Source organism: Aquarana catesbeiana, linkage group LG08 (assembly GCF_042186555.1).
Source record: "Aquarana catesbeiana isolate 2022-GZ linkage group LG08, ASM4218655v1, whole genome shotgun sequence".
Taxonomy (NCBI): Eukaryota; Metazoa; Chordata; class Amphibia; order Anura; family Ranidae; genus Aquarana; species Aquarana catesbeiana.
Window position 1 is genome coordinate 260,354,375 of NC_133331.1, and position 21,640 is coordinate 260,376,014.

The 21,640-nt window shown below is 41.6% G+C and overlaps 1 protein-coding gene across 1 annotated transcript; it reads right to left on the reverse strand.

Moving 5' to 3' along the window:
- Positions 1 to 604: 604 nt before the first annotated feature.
- Positions 605 to 18,370, reverse strand: LOC141105369 (bone marrow proteoglycan-like). The gene is made up of 6 exons (XM_073595236.1): positions 18,292 to 18,370; positions 18,054 to 18,110; positions 15,349 to 15,584; positions 4,866 to 5,000; positions 1,837 to 1,942; positions 605 to 806 (listed from the first exon to the last, which is right to left on the reverse strand). The coding sequence occupies exons 2-6, from the start codon at positions 18,106 to 18,108 to the stop codon at positions 748 to 750; spliced, it is 591 nt and encodes a 196-aa protein (XP_073451337.1). The 5' UTR covers positions 18,109 to 18,110; positions 18,292 to 18,370; the 3' UTR covers positions 605 to 747.
- Between the last annotated feature and the right edge of the window lie 3,270 nt (positions 18,371 to 21,640).

Here is a 21,640-nt window from a genome sequence, read left to right on the forward strand (position 1 = left end):
AATTCAGGGCCTTCAAGAATGCCTGCAAACTTTATTTTCCCCCGCGGCCACAGATTTTCTCACTTGAGACTGTAAAAGTAGGCTTCATCATATCCCTCCTGGATATTAATAATTATAGGCAATAACACCAGAGAATGTTGATCCAGGGAATATCCAAATGCTTCCCGGAGGATCAGAAAAAAATCTTTCCCCTGCTGAAGTAAATTGTACCATGCTTTATAGGGTATGTTTCCTTCCTCTGGATCAACTGTGGGTGTAGAATTCTGTATATGGAGGTTTTCTATTTAAAATTCCATTAGCTACTTGGCTCTACATAGAGGGGAACAAGAAATACATTTTAGTAAATAATTTAATTTTTGCATGCTGAAAACTTTCTTCTTTGATGGCTAAGAATCAGATCTAAAGTAACCCAACAAACTAAAATGCAGGGTAGTCTGATATTGCAGTAGCTCAGAAGTTGTGTTGTAGGGAATAAAAGGTTGAACCTGGGGGTCAAAGCCAGGCAGACAGTATGTGTTATCAAGCTTAGATTTTTATGATAAACCAGCAAAACCATGACTTGTTGTTTTTAAATTTGTGGCTTTTAACAAAACACAGAAAACAATTCTAAATGCATGAATTATTTATTGCAAAATGTCTTGATTATCTGCTTTCAACGACATCTTCCCCTGCTTTATATACTACATGCTGATTTTTAATCTGGAACTTTGGAGATTGAGGTCAGAAGACTTTGTAGATCCTCCACTCTTAGATGGTACAGACGAAGGGTAGTGAAGTGCAACAGTTGAAAGTATACCATAGACCATCTGAAAGACCAAACAGGACAAAGTTGTTAAGCAACACACATTTTATTTATATATATATATATATATATATATATATATATATATATATATATATATATATATATATATATATATATATATATTATGTGAACTGTATTTCTTGAAAAAAGGTTATAAACCCCTTCCCTACTATTTAAAACTACAAAATACATTTTTGGACAGAATTGAGCTTTATTGAATTCTAGCCCAAAATATTTTCAAGGAATTTTAGTTACTTCTGTGCCATATAAGCTGCTTTAATTTGTAAAATGTGACCACTTTTTCTGTACCACCCATTATGTCTTTGTGGTCACTCTCCCACCTCCTGCTGTCCAAGCCATTTATTTTCAATTATACAGTGTCTGGTGTACTGTAAATATAAAGTAGAAAAATGGCCTTTCAATAAAAAGCGCTGCAGCAAATATTTATAAGTGCAACTGTGGTTACAAGTGTCTCTTAGTCCCCCTGCAAATTCATATTGATCCTGCCAATAAGTCTGCTTAATGCATTTTCCTATGATGGTGTGGCAATAATGCTGCACTGCTCCTGAGTTCAGAGCTGAGTTACCACTCAGTAGACTGTGTCTGAGAAAATGATCATATGATTTGGCTCAGTCAAGAGAGGGAAAAGGATGTTTTTGGTTTACTTTATGAGGCTTGTGCTTCACATTGTAAATTGATTAGGTACTGGTTTAGACTGCCATAGAGGAGCCTTTGGTTGTACTTTAAATGTACTGTACATTAATTGTTTCTGAACTCCACTTTCTCTCTAATTCCATTAGTCAACCCAGCCCCCCCACACACACGCACTCTCTCCAGTATGATAGGAATTTACCAAAAACACATTAAAATCCATCTTCTGTCTCAATGCAAAATTCTATTTTTATATTATTGATAAAGTATATTCTAAGAAACATGAAAATCGTTTTTTGAGTACTGTCCCATTAAAGATGTCATAGAAGAAAAAATAAAATAACAAATATTGAATTTCTTTAATGTTTTTAGTTACTTACTTGACAAATTCATGGCCACGCACCAGGTTCCGCATCTTCGAAACTGTCCACAAGCAAAGTTGGTGTAGGTCAGTCTGCTTCCATCAGCATTTATATAGGCACAAGACTATTAAAGAAAAATAGATATTTACAGTATGTTTGTTAGTGAGCAAGAAATACATTATTCCTAAAGATAAACTCCACTATTAGCTATAGTTAATATAAATCCCCCTTTGGTTCCATAATCAATGTAACAGTCAACTCATCTCAAAAGATCCTCCTACTTTTCCTAACACAGAGCATGGTACAGTAGCTGCTTCAATAAGCAGAAAACCACACAAACTTTCTTAAAACACAAAATTCTACTAGTTTATGACCAGCTTAATTGATCCTTGTACAAACACTCAGGCACAGAAATAGATCAAGATAGGAATGTGTTTCCAAAGCAAGCAACATCTTTCCTTGTATTAAGAGAGGTATGGACTCCAGAGAGAGAGATATATAATTGTTCCCCTGTACAAATTATTAGTAAGACCTCATTTGGAATATGCAGTTCAGTTTTGGGCACCAGTTCACAGAAGAATATCTGGGAACTGGAGAAAGTGCAGAGAAGGGCAACCAAACTGATAAGAGGCATGGAGGAGCTCAGCTATGAGGAAAGATTAGAGGAACTGAATGTATCCTATCTTGAGAAGAGGAGATTAAGGGGGAATATGATCAACATGTACAAATACATACAGCGCCTTGAAAAAGTATTCATACCCCTTGACATTTTCCACATTGTTCCATGTTACAACCAAAAACGTAAATGTATTTTATTGGGATTTTATGTGATAGACCAATACACAGTGGCACATAATTGGGAAGTGGAAGGAAATGATAAATGGTTTCCAAATGTTTTTACAAATAAATATGTGAAAAGTGTGGCGTGCATTTGTATTCAGCCCCCTTTACTCGGTTCCACTAGATTTTAATTAGAGGTATCAAATTGCCTTCAGAAGTCACCTAATTAGTAGATCCAGTCCACCTTTGTGTAATTTAATCTCAGTATAAATACAGCTGTTGTGAAGCCCTCAGAGGTTTGTTAGAGAACCTTAGTAAACAAACAGAATCATGAAGGCCAAGGAACACACCAGACAGGTCAGGGATAAAGTTGTGGAGAAGTTTAAAGCAGGGTTAGGCTATAAAAAATATCCCAATGCTTTGAACATCTCACGGAGCACTGTTCAATCCATCAACCGAAAATGGAAAGAGTATGACACAACTGCAAACCTACCAAGACATGGCCGTCCACCTAAACTGAAAGGCTGGGCAAGGAGAGCATTAATCAGAGAAGCAACCAATGGTAACTCTGTAGGAGCTGCAGAGATCCACAGCTCAGGTGGGAGAATCTGTCCACAGGACAACTATTACTCGTGCACTCCACAAATCTGGCCTTTATGGAAGAGTGGTAAGAAGAAAGCCATTGTTGAAAGAAAGCCAAAAGAATTCCCATTTGCAGTTTGCGAGAAGCCATGTGGAGGACACAGCAAACATGTGGAAGAAGGTGCTCTGGTCAGATGAGACCAAGATTTAACTTTTTGGCCTAAAAGCAAAACGCTATATGGGCTGAAAACTAACACTGCACATCACCCTGAACAAACCATCCCCACTGTGAAACATGATGGTGGCAGCATCATGTTGTGGGGATGCTTTTCTTCAACAAGGGCAGGGAAGCTGGTTAGAGTTGATGGGAAGATGGATGGACCCAAACACAGGGCAATCTTAGAAGAAAACCTGTTGGAGTCTACAAAAGTCTTTAAAAGACTTGAGACTGGGGAAGAGTTTTACCTTCCAGCTGGACAACGACCCTAAACATACAGCCAGAGCTGCAATGGAATGGTTTAGATCAGGGATCCTCAAACTATGGCCCTCCAGCTGTTGTAGAACTACACATCCCATGAGGCATTGTAAAACTCTGACATTCACAGACATGACTAGGCATGATGGGAATTGTAGTTCCTGAACACCTGGAGGGCCACAGTTTGAAGACCCCTGGTTTAGATCAATGCATATTCATGTGTTAGAATGGCCCAGTCAAAGTCCAGACCTAAATCCAATTGAGAATCTGTGGCAAGACTTGAAAATATCTGCTCACAGATGTTCTCCATCCAATCTGACAGAGCTTGAGCTATTTTGCAAAGAAGAATGGGCAAAAATTTCACTCTATAATTGTGCAAAGCTGGTAGAGACATCCCCAAAAAGACCTGGTTCTACAAGGTATTGACTCAGGGGGGCTGAATACCAATGATTGCCACACTTTCACATATATGGTTTTCAAAATGTTTTACAAATAAATATCATTTTCCTTTCATTTCACAATTATGTGCAACTTTGTGTTGGTCTATCACATAAAATCCCAATAAAATACATTTACATTTTTGGTTGTAACATAACAAAATGTGGAAAATTTCTTTTTCCTTGACCATTTAAAAAAAGTGTGATCAGACAGATTTACAAATATTTAGGAAAATGAAAAAAGTAATAGAACCTAGCTTAACATGTCAAAAGAAAAATGATTTAAAGGTTCTACTACAACCCTACTTGCTACGAAGAAGCCAATGACCGCAAAAATGAAATAAATACTACAGTATTTCGAATTTAATAGTCATGTGGTTTTGATTAGGGTGTAGTTCCGATTATGTTCTGAAAAATTAATAGGAGATCTTTAATAGGAAACCTTTAAATCACAAGAAGACCTTTTAAGATACAGGAGGCAGGAAACTGATGAAGATTATTCTTTGCAAAAAATACTATATGCACACAAGGCTAAGTAACCCTTTTTAAAAACCTATTCATTATTGAATGTTGTGTCCTGCCTGTAGGTTGCCTTTGAGTACCAAATTAATTTCTTGTTTTTTGGGGATTTTGAATTTAAGAGGATAATGTACATCCTTTCAAGTGTTTTAATTAGAAAGCCTTTTGATTCCTTTTGTTCCTCCTCTCCATAACATAGAGATTGAGTAGCATTTCTTATAGTATATAGTATGATAATGTAAACTGTCACTTACATTGGCAGGTTTCCACACACCAATCCATGCATAATACCGGTTTGAACATGCTCTCTGGGCAACACATCTGATCTGATTATTGGCCCACCCATTAGAAACTGAACTCAGGTTCCCTCTGCGGCACCTGCAGGAGTGCTATAGAAGAAGTGGAAAAGGATAATGAATATTATCAGTTCATGTAAACACATCATTACTGAACCAATTATGCCAAAAAGAAAAAAAAAACAACATTTTTAACAATCAATTATACTCTATATGACCAAAGGTTTGAGGACACCTGACCATCATACCTAAAATATTGCAAAAAGTATGAAAATACCCCTTTAAATTATTAAGTTCTTTCCAGTGAAGAGTATTGTTAATACTACAGCATACATTGTTGGCAATTGTGTGCTTTCAATTTTGTAGCAACATTTCCAATGTGACTGTGCACAAAGCCAGCTCCATAAAGACATGATGACATGGTTTGGCCAGGTTGGGATAGAGAAACTTGAGAGTGCTGTACAGAACCTTGAAATCAACCCTATTAAATGCTTCTGTGAACAATCAGACCACTGATGAAGAGCCAGATCTTCTCATCCAATGTCAATATTGACCACACAACATTCCTTTTCCTGAATGGACAGAAATTCCAACAGACAAACCCTAAATGTTGTGGAAAGCCTACTCAGAAAAGTGAAGGTTGTTGTAGCTGCAAATAGGGGGCTCACATATGTGTGATGGTCAGGTGTCCACAAACGTCTAAGGGGTGACAAATATGTTTATAGAATCCCTCCATACATATGACCTTAGCATGATGCTTAGGGCTAAGTAACAACAAATATGTCAGCACATGCTTGAAGAATAGGGATGAGCTTCGTGTTCGAATCGAACATTGCCTGTTCGGTCATTCGCAAATTACGCCAAGATTTGCCAAATTCGAGTGGCGCATCAAGGCCCATAATTCACTGTGGCATCGCAGTGCATTGCTGGCTGATGATTGGCCAAGCATGCACTATGACCCGCATGCTTGGCCAATCACAGCGCCGTCTGTACAGAGAGCCGTAATTGGCCAAAGCCAGGGTGGCTTTGGCCAATTGTGGCTCAGGGGGTTTAGTACACGCCCCACACTATATAAGGCCACCTGCACGGCGGTCCTGTGTAGTGTGTTCCGGCATTGAGAGAGAGATAGAGAGACAGTGTCATTTGATTTAAGTTAGATAGAGTAGGCAGGCGGGTCAGTTAGGCTGCACTTACAGTGTAATATATATATATATATATATATATATATATATATATATACATACACACATCCTAGGTGTTGTACATTATATATATATATATATATATATATATATATATATATATATATATATATATACACACATACACACTGTATTCAGTTTAGCTAGATCCGTTCCTGTTATTCTCTTCCTACTACTGACAGGCAGGCAGGTGTTTTTACAGTATTTAAAGCTACCTGAAGAAAATTGCTGGTGTTCTTCTGATCCTATTAGCTACAGTATTTACAATTAGTGTAGTGCATCCTCTGCACAGTGTGCACCTAAAACTACCTGAAGAAAATTAGTGGTGTTCTTCTGATCCTATTAGTACAGTACCGCAGGCAGCTGCAGTATTTACAAGTTAGTGTAGTGCGTCCTCTGCACAATGTGCACCTAAAGCTACCTGAAGAAAATTAGTGGTGTTCTTCTGATCCTATTAGTACAGTACCGCAGGCAGCTGCAGTATTTACAATTTAGTGGAGTGCGCCCCCTGCACAGTGTGCACCTAAAGCTACCTGAAGAAATTTAGTGGTGTTCTTCTGATCCTATTAATACCACAGGCAGGCAGCTACAGTATTTACAGTTAGTGTAGTGCATCCTCTGCACAGTGTGCACCTAAAGCTACCTGAAGACAATTGCTGTTGTTCTGCTCCTATTAATATCACAGGCAAGCAGTTACAGTATTTACAGTTAGTGTACTGCGTCTTTTGCAAAGTGTGCACCTAAAGCTACCTGAAGACAATTGCTGGTGTTCTCTTACTAATAATACTACAGGCAGGCAGCTGATTCTGCTAGCTGCAGTATCAGTATATATATACATCCCTGCTTTGTGCAGCTACAATTCACTGCAGGCCATTAGTATGTCTGGAAGGCCAACAAGGAGAGGCAGACATTCACAAGCCAATAAAAGAGGACAAGCAGGCTCTGTGTCTAGAGGCAACAGTGCTGGTCGTGGAGACGGTGCATCCTCATCAGCACATGGCCGTGGGACACGCTTGTCCTTTTTTCAGCAGCTGGCCGTGTTGAGCCGCAACATGCGGAAGACTTGGTAGAGTGGATGGCCAAGCCATCCTCATCCTCCTCATCCTCTCTCACCCAGGCTCAGGGTACTTTGTCTGGCAAAGCAGCTGCCAACGCGGCCTCTTCCCTCGGCTCAATGGCATCAGTCACTCCTTCCCTAGCCCCACCATGTCCTCCTGAGGAGTCCCCCGAACTGTTTGACCACAGTGTTGGGTACATGCTCCAGGAGGATGCCCAACGTTTAGAAGGCTCTGATGATGATACTGAGCTAGATGAAGGCAGTAACGTGAGCACGGACAGAGGGGATGCCCAAGAAGGATAGCAATCTGGCAGTCATGCTCCCCCAGCTGCAGCATACTGCCAGGTTTGCTCCAGTGAAGAGGAGGGAGGGGATGATGAGGTCACTGACTCAACGTGGGTGCCTGATAGGAGAAAGGAGGAGGCACATCACCAACGAGGCAGGATGCCCTCCAGGGGCCAGCCTAAGGGCAGCACACTGACTGCATCACACCCCAAAGCTCCGCATGTGCAGGGCGCTGCTGTCTCTGCGCGTTATTCCAAAAGATCTTTGCAGTGGGCCTTTTTTGAGACGAGTGCATCAGATCGCATCGCTGCTATTTGCAACATATGTCTCAAGCGTATCTCGCGTGGCCAAAACATCTCCCGCTTGGGCACCACATGCTTGACCAGACATATGTTGACCTGCCATGCAGTTAGTTGGCAAGCGTATCTAAAAGACCCACACCAAAGAACAAAGAGGACCTCTCCTTGCTACTCATCAGCTGAGATCTCCAACCCCATTATACCTTCAGTCCTCTCTGAGACCTGCACTGAGAGGAATGAAGGTGTAGAATTAGGTGTGTCACAGCCAAGTACTTGTGGGCAATCTGTTTTCGGTACACCAACGTCAGATTGTACTAGGCAAATTTTCCTGCCCCAGCTGCTGCACCGCTGAAAGAAGTTCGCTTCCAGCCATCCACATGCCCAGCGGTTGAATGCTAGCTTGGCTAAATTGCTAGCACTTCAACTGCTGCCTTTTCAGTTGGTAGACTCTGTCCCCTTCCGTGAGTTTGTGGAATGTGCGGTTCCTCAGTGGCAGGTACCCAAACACCACTTTTTCTCACGGAAGGCGATTTCGGCTCTCTACCGGCATGTGGAAGGCAATGTCAATGCCTCGCTGGACAGGGCGGTCAGCGGTAAGGTACATATTACCGCTGACTCATGGTCAAGCAGGCATGGACAGGGACGTTACCTATCTTTCACCGCGCACTGGGGGACTGGGAAGGATGCAGGACAGGGTGCAGTAGTGTTGGAGGTTGTTCTGCCACCACGCCTCCAAAATACTACTAGTGGTGATTCTGCCACACCTCTTTCCTCCACCCCCTCCTCTTCTTCTTCCTCCATGGCCTATTCCTGTGCTGATTTGACTTCAGAACCAGCGGTGCTCCGTAGGCGTTCAAGGGGCTACGCAAGCACGCAGGCCAAAAGATGCCATGCGGTGCTTGCGCTGGTGTGCTTGGGGGACAGGAGCCACACTGGGGCAGAGATTCTGTCAGCTCTGCAGGGGCAGGCTCAGAGGTGGTTGACGCCACGCCAGCTTAAGGCAGGAATGGTGGTTTGCAACAATGGCACCAACCTCCTCTCTGCCCTCCGACAGGGACAACTGACCCATGTGCCCTGTTTGGCTCATATCCTTAACTTGGTGGTGCAGCGGTTCTTGGGAAGGTACCCGGGCTTACAGGATGTCCTGAGGCAGGCCAGGGAAGTCTGTGTGCATTTCCGCAGGTCATATAATGCCAGTGCTCGGCTGGCAGAACTCCAAGAGGAATTTAACCTGCCCAAGAACCGCCTAATCTGTGACATGCCCACCAGGTGGAACTCAACGTTGGCCATGCCAATGAGTACCTGTGTGACTATGGCACCAGGACAGGGTCGGGGTTTTTTCCCCACACCAGTGGGCCATGATCAGGGATGCATGCACTGTCCTGTCACCATTTGAGGAGGCCACGAGGATGGTGAGCAGTGACAGTGCATGCATCAGTGACACTGTCCCCCTTGTGCACCTGTTGGAGCACACGCTGCGTGGAATAATGGACAGGGCACTTGAGGCAGAACAGAGGCAGGAAGAGGAGGAGGTATGGAGGTGGAGCCTGGCACTCAGCATCAGCAGCAGTCTTTAAGGGATCAGTCCCAAGAAACACATGGACTTGTACGTGGCTGGGAGGAGGTGGCTGCGGACCATGTCGTCCTTAGTGACCCAGAGGACTGGGTATGGATAGGGCATTTGAGGCAGAACAGAGGCAGGAAGAGGAGGACTTCCTTAGCTCTCAAGGCCCCCTTTATCCAGACAGGTGTTCCTGCGTGCCCGCTGATCACACAGGAAGAGGACGAGGAGGAGGAAGAGGAGGATTGTGTCAGCACGGAGGTGGAGCTTAGCACTCAGCATCAGCAGCAGTCTTTAAGGGATCATTTACAGTCCCAAGAAACCCATGGACTTGTATGTGGCTGGGAGGAGGTGGCTGCGGATCATGTCGTCCTTAGTGACCCAGAGGACTCCGGATCGAATGCCTCAGCAAACCTACACTACATGGCCTCCCTGATCCTGCAAAGCCTGCGGAAGGATCCTCCTATTCGTGGTATCAAGGAGAGGGATCAATACTGGCTGGCAACCCTCCTTGATCCACGTTACAAGGGTAAGGTTGCGGACCTTATCTTGCAGTCGCAGAGGGATCCGAGGATGAAACATCTTCGGAAGGCCTTGCAGAAAGGTCTGTGCAACGCGTTCCCAGAGACTGGAAGGTTACAAACTCCTGTTCCTGGACAACGTGTTGCTGAGGCTTCGGTCAGTCAAAGAAGGAGCGGTGGAGAAGGTGGCTGTCTGACCGATGCGTTTTTTAGTCTGCAGCCCCAAGGTATGATTGGTTCCAGCAACCATCGCCAGCGTTGGTTTTACATGGTGCAGGAATACCTAGGGGCAAGATCTGACTTGGACACCTTTCCCACTGAAAATCCTCTGGGTTACTGGGTCTTGAGGATGGATCACTGGCCAGAGCTTGCGCAGTATGCAATTGAGCTACTGGCCTGTCCTCCATCCAGCGTTCTTTCAGAACACACATTCAGTGCTGCTGGAGGTTTTGTAACTGATCACAGGGTGCGACTGTCCACCGACTCGGTCGATCGGCTGACCTTCATAAAATTTAATCAGTCTTGGATCACCACCAGGTACCAAGCACCTGATGCTGATGTAACCGAATACGTTTTTTTGAAATGTCAGATCCCTTCAAGACTGCCTATGCTTATGCTGAGTGACTATCCTCTTCCTCCACAATGATCATGCTGAAAGCTTGTAAGAATATTTTTGGTTCTGGGCGCCACCACCAGTGGCTAAGGCCCAATTTTTCAGCCCCTGTTTAACAGGGGCGTGTAATTACAATTTTTGATGCAATATTTTGCAGGAGGGCTCATTCCTGCGCTCCAACTAGAGTATCTGTGAGGGGTTGCAGTGTTGTGGCACCAGTGCCTAAGGCCCAATTTTTCTGCCCCTGTTCAACAGGGACATGTAATTACAATTCTTGATCTAATATTTCACAGCAAGGCCTGTTTCTGCGCCCACCAAGAGTAACTGTGAGGACTTACAGTGTTGTGGCACCAGCACCACCACCAAAGGCCCAATTTTTCTGACCCTGTTCAACGGGGCATGTAATTACAATTCTTGATCTAATATTTCACAGCAGAGCAGGCTCCAGCGCCCACCAAGAGTAACTGTGAAGGCTTACAGTGTTGTGGCAACACCAACACCTAAGGCCCCAATTTCTGCAGAGTATATAGGGCAGGCCCCTACTTTCAAACATCCAACTTACAAATGACTCCTACTTGCAAACGGAAGGAGACAACAGGAAGTGGGATGAAATCTACCCCTAGGAAGGGAAATTCTCTCCTGTAAGAGTTAATATGGGAAAAATGTGTCTCCTATCCACTGATGCTTTATCACCAATCCTTTTTTCACTAAAAACCCCAAATTGTCAAAAAACATTTGTCGTTTGGACAGAAAGTGAGGTAAAATCTTCTGAAGAGGTGCACAGACAGCAAAACAAATGTCACATGGGTGATAATCCTTCCCTATGTTTTCCAAAAAGCTTAAAAATAGATTTTTTGGCTGGAGCTACACTTTAAAAATGTACCAGTTCAAAATTACAAACAGATTCTAATTAACAACAAACTTACTGTCCCTGTCTTGTTTGCACCGCCTGTATACTGCTGTTCAGAGTATATAGGGCCTGGTGGCCCCACACCTTTCCTTTTTTTTAATTTGGGTGCGGGGTTCCCCTTAATATCCATACAAGACTCAAAGGGCCTGGTAATGGACTGGGAGGGGGGTACCCATGCCATTTGTCTCACTGATTTTCATCCATATTACCGAGACTGTACATTATATTAAAGCCTTAAGCAGTTTTAAATGACTTTTATTACTTTACTTTAAAAATGTCATTTTGTGCAGGGACTGTTCTAAGCACGGGAAACACGCACCACTTTACTATAGACAACCCCTAGGTACGATATTTAAAGGAATATTTCACTTTTTTTTTCACTTTAAGCATCATTAAAATCACTGCTCCTTTTTTTTGCATTGATACATGTCCCCTGGGGCAGGACCCGGGTCCCCAAACCCTTTTTAGGACAATACCATGCAAATTAGCCTTTAAAATTAGCACTTTTGATTTTGAACATTCAAGTCCCATAGACTTCAATAGGGTTCTAACGTTCGTGCAAATTTTCGGTCCGTTCGTAGGTTCTGGTGCGAACCGAACCGGGGGAGGTTCGGGTCATCCCTATTGAAGAACCAAGGTAAAAGTTTCCTTTTAACTGAGTTTCACACTTTTGAGCATTCCTTTAACAAATGCATTCTGATTAGAAGACTGTGAGAAAATGTAGTATAATGTCATTGGCCTTTCTTAAGAGGAATATAACTCAAAATATTGAAGCAAAAGGGTCAGATTCCTTTCAATTACTGTATATATCCGTTATTCTATGAACTTTTTTGATAACCCCGTATTTTATTAGACAATTCACTTGAAGTTCGCCTGAATATTTTAAAAAGCATTGAAATTGAAAGCAATTCTATGACAGAATATTTTGTGACTGACCGAAAACAAAAACCGACAAAGGCACAGAAATGGGGATAAGATTCATGTTTATGTTCCATGGGTTTGAGGTGAATTGTATGCATTTGTGATTCACTTAGGAGAGTTTTTTTTTTTTTTAACCATAATGTCTTTTGAACTATAAGGGCCAATAAGGGGTATTTTGGATAAATCAGCCCCCTCACTATTAAATGGGGGCACAGAGCAGCCATAGTAAACTTGAAGCTGCTGCAGGGAAAGCATAGAGAAAGCTAATAAACTGCATAGGGAGAGATTAGGGTCAGCTGGGAAATTGTTCTTTGATTCAGAGTGCTAGTTCCTACAGCAATTAACCCATTCCTGCCTTTTTTGTCTTTCGCGTTATCTTGTAGATGATTGGAGGTTAACAGTCATTTTTATCTGCTGTCCTGCCCATAGCAATTTTTTTGTGCAAAGCTTTTTTTTTTTTTTTAAATGGCCTTTGTTTCAGGGGTGGTATTTTAGAGTTTGTATTTCCTTGGTGTGTTTTTATATGTTAAGTTGATTAGAGAATTTCCTGACCATCTGTTCTTTAAGCTATTTTTTGTTTGCAGCACACCTCTGTATGATGTAGTACGCTCCTAATTAGGTGCTATGCTGTCAGTTAAGTTTTGTTCTTTTTGAACTCCTCTGTAATCAGTGAACTGATAAAGTCCCATAGGCTGCAGGCTTGTTTGCCCCTCTCTGCCTTCTGGAGAGTTCCAGAACATAGCAGTGGAGCAGATCAAAGGAGTAACCTGAATATGTTTGGGGTCTCAGCCAATCCCTGGAGAGGCGTGACCAATAGGTGGCTGCAAAGCACATAAATAATCTGGGGAAGGCTGGGTCTTGTCCAGGAGAAGTTCCCAGCCTGGAGGGATACTGCCCCCTCAGGCAGCCCAGCTGACATTTACCAAGAGTTCATTGAGGTCCCAGCTATGCAAAAGCTGAGGGGCCTATTTACTAAGAACATCTAGGTGCAAATCCCCCTTTTTTTAGCTTCAGGATTTGGTCTGGAGAGTCCGCTAAGGAAATGTCTACCTAACACAGCAGGTAGGCATCCCAGTACCTAAGGACTTGTGAGAGCAGGAGGGGCCTATTTACGAAGAACATCTGAAGCTAAAAAAGGGGGATTTGCACCTAGGATTTGGTCTGGAGAGTCCACTAAGGAAATGTCTACCTAACACAGCAGGTAGGCATCCCAGTACCTAAGGAATACAGACCTGAGAGCAGGATCTGGGTGACTGTTGTTGCTGTTAACCCCTGGTGCACTAATACTAAGGCTTGGCTGGCCTTGAACATTGCTTATGGTATTCTAGTGCTGTCCATTCCCTGAGCTGTTTTTAAAGGGACTGTCCTAAGAAGTAGCTGCAGAAGTGAAGATTGTCCTATTATTACTGTTCAGCGTTCTGGAGTATCCCACAGCTCTATGCCTTATCCAAGTTATTGAGCAATAAATACAGAAAAAGCAACCCTTAGACTGTTCTTTGAGCTTGAAGAGTGAATGTCATGGTGTGCCTGGCTGCCATCACACTAGTGGGAAAGAACATGGGACAAAACTCAGTGGCCTTTGCAGTGGTTAGCACTACAATAGTTTGAAAGGAAAAAAAATCTGTGGAAGAACAGAAAGACCTAAAATACCTTACATTATATGGCTCACATTTAACATGCACCCCCCCCCCTGTTCCCATAGGTAATACAAAATGTAGGCATACTCCAGTTAAGCCTATGATTCCTAAATAAACCTGCCCTGCTGCTGACCATTTTTACACTGCTATATCCTCACAATATCCTTATTCTTATAGTAAAACTGCAGCTTGTATTTTTTATCTTTAATAAATCTGGGCCTGGTGTTGCTATTCATAATTTTCCTGCTGCTGGACAATTTTATCCTGCTATATATCTGCAGTCTCCTAACTCTTAATAAATCCTTGATAGTAATTGATACAGGACAGATAAAGGACAGCTTTGCATTTGCAGAAAAATGGACAGCCACAGCAAATTACGGCCAATTTCTATTTGCTGGTCAAAGTTGGTATATTGCCATTTGAAGAAAAAGCATAGGTAACTGCTAAAGTTATCTGAAAAAAGCTTTTTTTAAAAACTGGAATAAATCAGAATGGGTTCTGTTGTATGAAAGTGAAGCTCATTTTAAAGTAAAATTCACAACAAAATATGTCAGTATACGTTGTCAATTGACTCCACGTACAGTTAGGTTTTGTGAATTCTCAATATTGCTGTCAAAGTCGAATGAAAAGACATTCTCCCTTCCATATAGCATTTAAAAAAATACATTGGTACATGTCCCCCATGGCAGTGTTAAGCTTCCTATGCCTTTTTTCACAGACATTATTAGTCTTAAAAATGGGCAGAATTTAACAATATTTGCCTTTCAAAAGGAATTACCTCTTAGTTCAGGTTTGCTGAATTTCTAGCATGATTTGGTGAAACTTTCGCAAATTGAACCCAGGCAGATTCACCCATCACTATTCATAAAGTCTTGTTTATAGATCAATTCCAATTTGAAGTTTGTTTTTTAAATCAGCTCTCTGATAATAAATTTAGTTATGTTTGTGTACCTTCTACTATCCCCTCCATGTATAGCAACCAGCCACAAAACTGCTTTGCAACCTACTGTGGGATGAACAATGATTAAGAACCATGGTCACTAATGAGAAGAGACAATAAGGTGGAAATATTAGGTGGGGACCTATTTTAGCCATAATATCACAAAACTTTATCAAGCATGATCTTTAAAAACTTGTAGAAAGGACATATGAGAAGCCAGGGCCTAACTAAACCTAGTAGATTTCCTCCATAACTAAAATCACCTTTTGGTTAACCATCAATTTACTGTCTTTGCTTATCCTGAAATGATCTTATAGTCACAAAAGTGACTTTTAGTCTGGGTTGTAAAATGTTGCAGATTGGTTTCTATTTTTGTGCTGCCACCCATCCTCTGTGCCCTCTTGTATGCCACCTCATCCTCCCACCTATCTATTTCATATTGTTCTGTGTCTAATAAAAATTGAAGGAAAAAACTTCTGTAAGATTTTCACTAACCTGAGCCCACGAAAAGGTTGTGAGGCAGTTGAAAGCTTGATAGTAGCAAGTACTTTTGTCTGGACAAACATCACCAAATCTTTTATTTATTTCTATAGAGGCATTGTGGCATTTCCCCAACTGGCAGTCATTTAAATGGGTTGTCTCCAGGGTATCAGGCATGTCACAGTAATTCTCTTGGCCATTTGGATTCTCTATTTCATCTTGAGACATCGAGTCATCTTGAGAGCAATCATCTTAAGAAAAAAATACATTTAGAACATTAAAATGGTTTACAAGTAGGTTTGAATTTTCATTGCTGCAGGCAAGACCAGAGCTACACCCCGAGCTAACCCCCATTTAGACAAATACTTTTAAGTGTGTACTTTTTAAACATGAAATATATTTACCAAATCATGATGTTTAAAGTTAAAAATGAAGTCAATGGCATAATATAGTGCTAGTAAATTTACTAGATATATAGGGCCCCCTGTGCAGCCCTTGACATCAACAAATGGCCACACATATATATTCAGTGTTTGTAATCTTACAGAAAACTGTCATAAACTGCAGGCATACTGAGGTATATGGCTAGCGTATTGCTACAGGAGATGGTCAGAGACAGCATTCGTGTTTGAATAGAGGACGTTGTTTTGCCTTCCTCTGGATCAACTGTGGGTATAGGATTGTGTATATGGGATTGTATGTTTTTTGTTTTTTTTAACTAGATGGACTTGTGTCTTTCTTCAACCTGACTAACTATGTAACTCTCAGAAACTGCAAATATGCTACTATGCACCCTGTACCTAGCACCCTCCTGATCTCTGCACCCTGTACCTAGCACCCACCTGATCTCTGCACCCTGTACCTAGCACCCACCTAATTTCTGCACCCTGTACCTAGCACCTTCCAGAACCCTGTACCTAACACCCTGCTGAACCCTGCACCCGGTACCTAGCGCCCTGTTAAACTCTGCATCCCATACCTAGCACCCTACTGATCCCTGCACCCTGTACCCTCCTGAACCCTGCTCCCTGTACCTAGCACCCCCCAGAACCCTGCACCCTGTACCTAGCACCCTCCAGAACTCTGTACCTTGTACATAGCCCCCTCCAGAACCCTGCACTTTTTACCTAGCACCCTGCACCTGGTACCTAGCACCCTGTTAAACTCTGCATCCCATACCTAGCACCCTACTGAACCGTGCACCCTGTACCAAGCACCCTCCAAAACTTTGCACTCTGTAGCTTAACACAATACATTTCCAAATACTAAGGTGTACTGTATTAAATTGTATGTCTAGCCAAAATGTTTGGACTAGGACTAGAACCACTGTCAAGTTTTTACTGCTATCCAAGGCTTCTTAAAATGTTGTCATGTTGTAGGGGAAATCTAATAGACAGGATGGAAGTGAGGGGACATTTCCCAAAGGAACACAGACAAAAATATTTTATTTCTGATTATTTTCTAGCAAAAATTATATAATATATTAATATAAACTTCAGCTTCAAGGCAGCCCAATCACTGGGATGACAGGTCACATTATTGCTCTAAATATCATCTCAGGTTTTCCCAACCTGAGAAATTCTAACCCTCCCACTTATATAAAAAAAAAAAAAAGAAAAATACATTAATTAACTTTATTGTATGCTGGATGCTTAAACGGTCATTAACTGTTTGCCGACCGTATGCTGTATATATACCTCGGCAAGTTGGCTTCTCTGTGCAGAATCACGTACCTGTATGTGATTCTGCACTTCCAGGTCTGGGGCATGCGCTCCCCGCCGGTGACCCACTCCCGCTGTGATTGGACACAGCGGGAGCCAATCAGCGGGTCCGGCAGACCTGATGTCTGCTGGGACCCACCTATCATTTCTGAGAGACACAGAACTGTGTTCTGCCAATGTAAACAAGGCAGATCGCTGTTCTGTTAGTAGGGGGGTAGAGATCCTGTGTTTCTGCTAAGTAGGAACACTGATCTCTGCCTTCACACAGTAAAGGCACACCCCCCATAGTTAGAAAGCACTTATTAGGAACACATTTAACCCTTTGATAGCCCCTGATGTTAACCCCTACCCTGCCAGTGTCATTAGTACAGTGACAATGCATATGTTTAGCACTGATCAGTGCATTGGTATAACTGGTCCTCAAAAAAAGGGTCACTTAGTGTCCAATTGGCCCGCCGCAATGTCGCAGTCCTGCTAAAAGTCACTGATCACCGCCATTACTAGTAAAAAATAAATAAAAATTCCATAAATCTATCCCATAGTTTGTAGACGCTACAACTTTTGTGCAAACCAATCAATAAACGCTTATTGGGAATAAACGCTTATGTAGCAGAATACATATTGGCCTAAATTGATGAAAAAAAAAATAGATTTTTTACATTGTTTTTTTGGATGTGTTTTATAGCAGAAAGTAAGAAATATTGTTTTTTTTTTTTTGTTTATAGCGCAAAAAATTAAAATCACAGAGGTGATCAAATACCACCAAAAGAAAACTATTTGTGGGAAAAAAAGGATACAAATTTTAATTGGGTAAAGCGTCGCACAGCCAGTTTAAGTAACACAGTGTCGTATCACAAAAAAATGGCCTGGTCATGAAGGGGGGTAAACCTTCCGGAGCTCAAGTGGTTAAGCAATAAACATTTTCTCACTGAAAATGAACATTGTGTTTCCTTTTTACCCTCAAAATTCTAATACGGATATATTAGATTGTCAGCTCACCTGGTTCCTGGGCATAGATGGTTCCCAACAAAAGGAGCAGAAGTAGATGATACATGTCTGTACAAGCAAAAAAAGTCTGGTTATGTCAAAGTATTTACTATATTTTTCACAGCAGGGGAAAAAAGGAAATGCTCGGTTAACCCCAGAGACCAGTATTTAATGAGAAAAGTCATCACTTTAGGGATCACCTCATATTTTTTTTTTCTTTCCTCCTTTGTTCTTTAGAAATTGTGTTTACCTTTTTGTCAATGATGGGTCAATGGGCTCTTTCTGCATCCAAATGCTTCTTCATCTCTTGGACACCTCTGTGCTCCTTTTATATACATACATTTTCAGAAGCTGTGGTTTATTATTAACCACGATTATACAATAGTATAAAAAGTGCAATGAATTATGCAAGGTGTTCTGTTAATCTCCCAAAACAGTTTATCAATTACACAATTACAACTGTCAGCCTTGTATCAGTGACTGTTGTGTTCTTCCATTGTAGAGATGTTCTGGCATGGTACCTAGCACTGCTTTAAATCCCACCAGAGAATTGTATGTGCTAGTGTGGGTTCTCGTCAATAGTTCGATAATATATTGATATATTAAGGGGTCAATTCACACAAAACAAATATTTCCAGTTTTGGTAGATGTTGGTGAGTTAAACCATCTGACAATTTCTTTTATCTTTTGGGGACTTTATTTTTGAATGATCTCAGGTGTGAATGGGGAGCAGGTGTGTTACATTTGGTGTTATCACTCTCACTCTCTCATAATGGTCAGTGGAAGTTCAACATGGCACCTCATGGCAAAGAACTCTCTGAGGAGCTGAAAAAAAGAATTGTTGCTCTACTTAAAGATGGCCTAGGCTATAAGAAGATTGCCAAGACCCTGAAACTGAGCTGCAGCACGGTGGCCAAGACCATACAGCTGTTTCACAGGACAGGTTCCTCTCAGAACAAGCCTTGCCATGGTCAACCAAAGAAGTTGGGTGCATGTGCTCAGCGTTATATCCAGAGGTTGTCTTTGGGAAATAGACTCATGAGTGCTGCCAGCATTGCTGCAGAGGTTGAAGGGGTGGGGAGTCAGCCTGTCAGTTCTCAGACCATACGTCGCACACTGCATCAAATTGGTCTGCATGGCTGTCATCCCAGAAGGAAGCCTCTTCTAAAGATGATGTACAAGAAAGCCCGCAAACAGTTTGCTGAAGACAAGCAGACTAAGGACATGGATTACTGGAACCATGTCCTGTGGTCTCATGAGACCAAGATAAACTTATTTGGTTCAGATGGTGTCAAGCGTGTGTGGCGGCAACCAGATAAGGAGTACAAAGACAAATGTGTCTTTCCTACAGTCAAGCATGGTGGTGGGAGTGTCATGGTCTGGGCTGCATGAGTGCTGCTGGGACTGGGGAGCTACAGTTCATTGAGGGAACCATGAATGCCAATATGTACTGTGATATACTGAAGCAGAGCATGATCCCCTCCCTTTGGAGACTGGGCCGCAGGGCAGTATTCCAACATGATAATGACCCCAAACACACCTCCAAGATGACTACTGCCTTGCTAAAGAAATCCTAATAAAATGAAATAAATTATGTTATTATTTAGTGATATTATAACGTAGACAGTTGAATGTGGAATGCCCCTTTACATTGCTGGTGAGTGATGCAATGGGGCTGATTTACTAAAGGCAAATCCACTCTGCACTACAAGTGCACTTGAAAGTACACTTGGAAGTGCAGTCGCTGTTAATCTGAGGGGAAGAGCTGAAATGAGGGGAAGCTCTGCAGATTTTATCATCCGATCATGTACAAGCAAAAGTTATTTTTTTAATTTTCCTTCCATGTCCCCTCGGATCTACAGCGACTGCACTTCCAAGTACACTTGTAGTGCAAAGTGGATTTGCCTTTAGTAAATAAACCCTAATGCCTCTTAAATTGGTGGTCAGTGAAATCCTACCTTATGGTGGTGGTCAGTGTAGAAAGGTCTCCTGATATTGGTAATGGGAGAAGGAACTCCATACACTGATGATCAATGGAAAGACTGCTCCTTACATTGGTTGTCAGTAGTGTTGAGCTGAACATTCTCTGGTTTAGTTTGGTGAACATTCAGCAAATAATATTGCAATTCGGATCTGAAATCCAAACTCCATTGAAATCAAAGGGGAGCCGATTGTTCGTTTTCATTAATGCCCATTTTCTGAAGCCTCTGTCTAAGTCCAATGCTGGTTAAACACTATGCGAAAAATCGTTCATATAGACACTTTGTTCGTTTTTCGGCAAGTTAATGGGCTCAAATCGATAATAGTTTGTGACGTTTTTGTGGGAAAAAAAAAACGAATGGCAAGTTTGGAAAATTTCTGCCGAACGTACAATAAATTGCAAGGTTAATGTGTTTCCCGTCCGAACCGTCTGCACTAGGTATATGTAAAAAAACTAACAAAAAAATATTTATGTCCACTGAATGATTTATCGGTCATTACATGATGGCACGATCGTTTGCGGACACGGTCGAAAATGTGTTCGGCCGATTTTTCGTATAGTGTATGGCCACCATTAGTGTATTGTAACACTAGTGTCAATTTTCACCAATTTTAACTTGCTGTTTGTAAAAGAATTTTGTAATAAACATTCTATTTTATGTTATCCAGTTGAATTTGAATAATAGCACCTTAAAAGTCCCATTCTGTTTAGTTTCCGCTATGATACAGAGATGTGGTACTTGATTTTGGCTCTCCCTTGTTTGGTCACAGTTGATAATTGAAGCCAAAAATTAAAGGAGTTGCCAAAAAAGGTATGTGGGGCAGGGACTAAAGTGGAAAGGGCATGTACCATAAAAAAAGAAATAAATTATATTATATATATATATATATATATATATATATATACACACACCACTTCATTCCCGGAAGGTTTACCCCCCTTCATGACCAGGCCATTTTTTGTGATACAGCCCTGCATTACTTTAACTGACAATTGCTCAGTCGTGCGACGCTGTACCCAAATAAGATTGATTTTTTTTTTTCCCCCCACAAATAGAGTTATCTTTTGGTGGTGTTTGATCACCTCTGCGGTTTTTATTGTTTGCGTTATAAACAAAAAAAGACTGATAATTTGGAAAAAAAACAAACAATATTTTTTACTTTATGCTATAAAACATGTCCAGTAAACAATCTAATTTCTTCATCAGTTTAGGCCAATATGTATTCTGCTACATATTTTTGGTAAAGAAAAATCCCAATAAGCATATATTGATTGGTTAAGTTATAGCCTCTACAAACCAGGAGATATTTTTATGGTATTTTTATTTATTTTTTACTAGTAATGGCAGCGATCAGTGTTTTTTAGCCGGACTGCAACATTGTGGCGGACAAATCGGACACCTAACTGACACTTTTTGGGGACCAGCGACACTAAAATCAGTATTAAATAATATGCGCTGTAACTGTACTAATGACACTGGCAGGGAAGGGGTTAACATCAGGGGCGATTGAAGTGTTAAGTGTGCTCCTAGGGAGTGCTTACTTAGGCTGCTTTCACACTGAGGCTCTTTGCAGGCCCTAAAGTGCTAAAAAGCGCCCTGAAAGAGCCGCTCAATTCA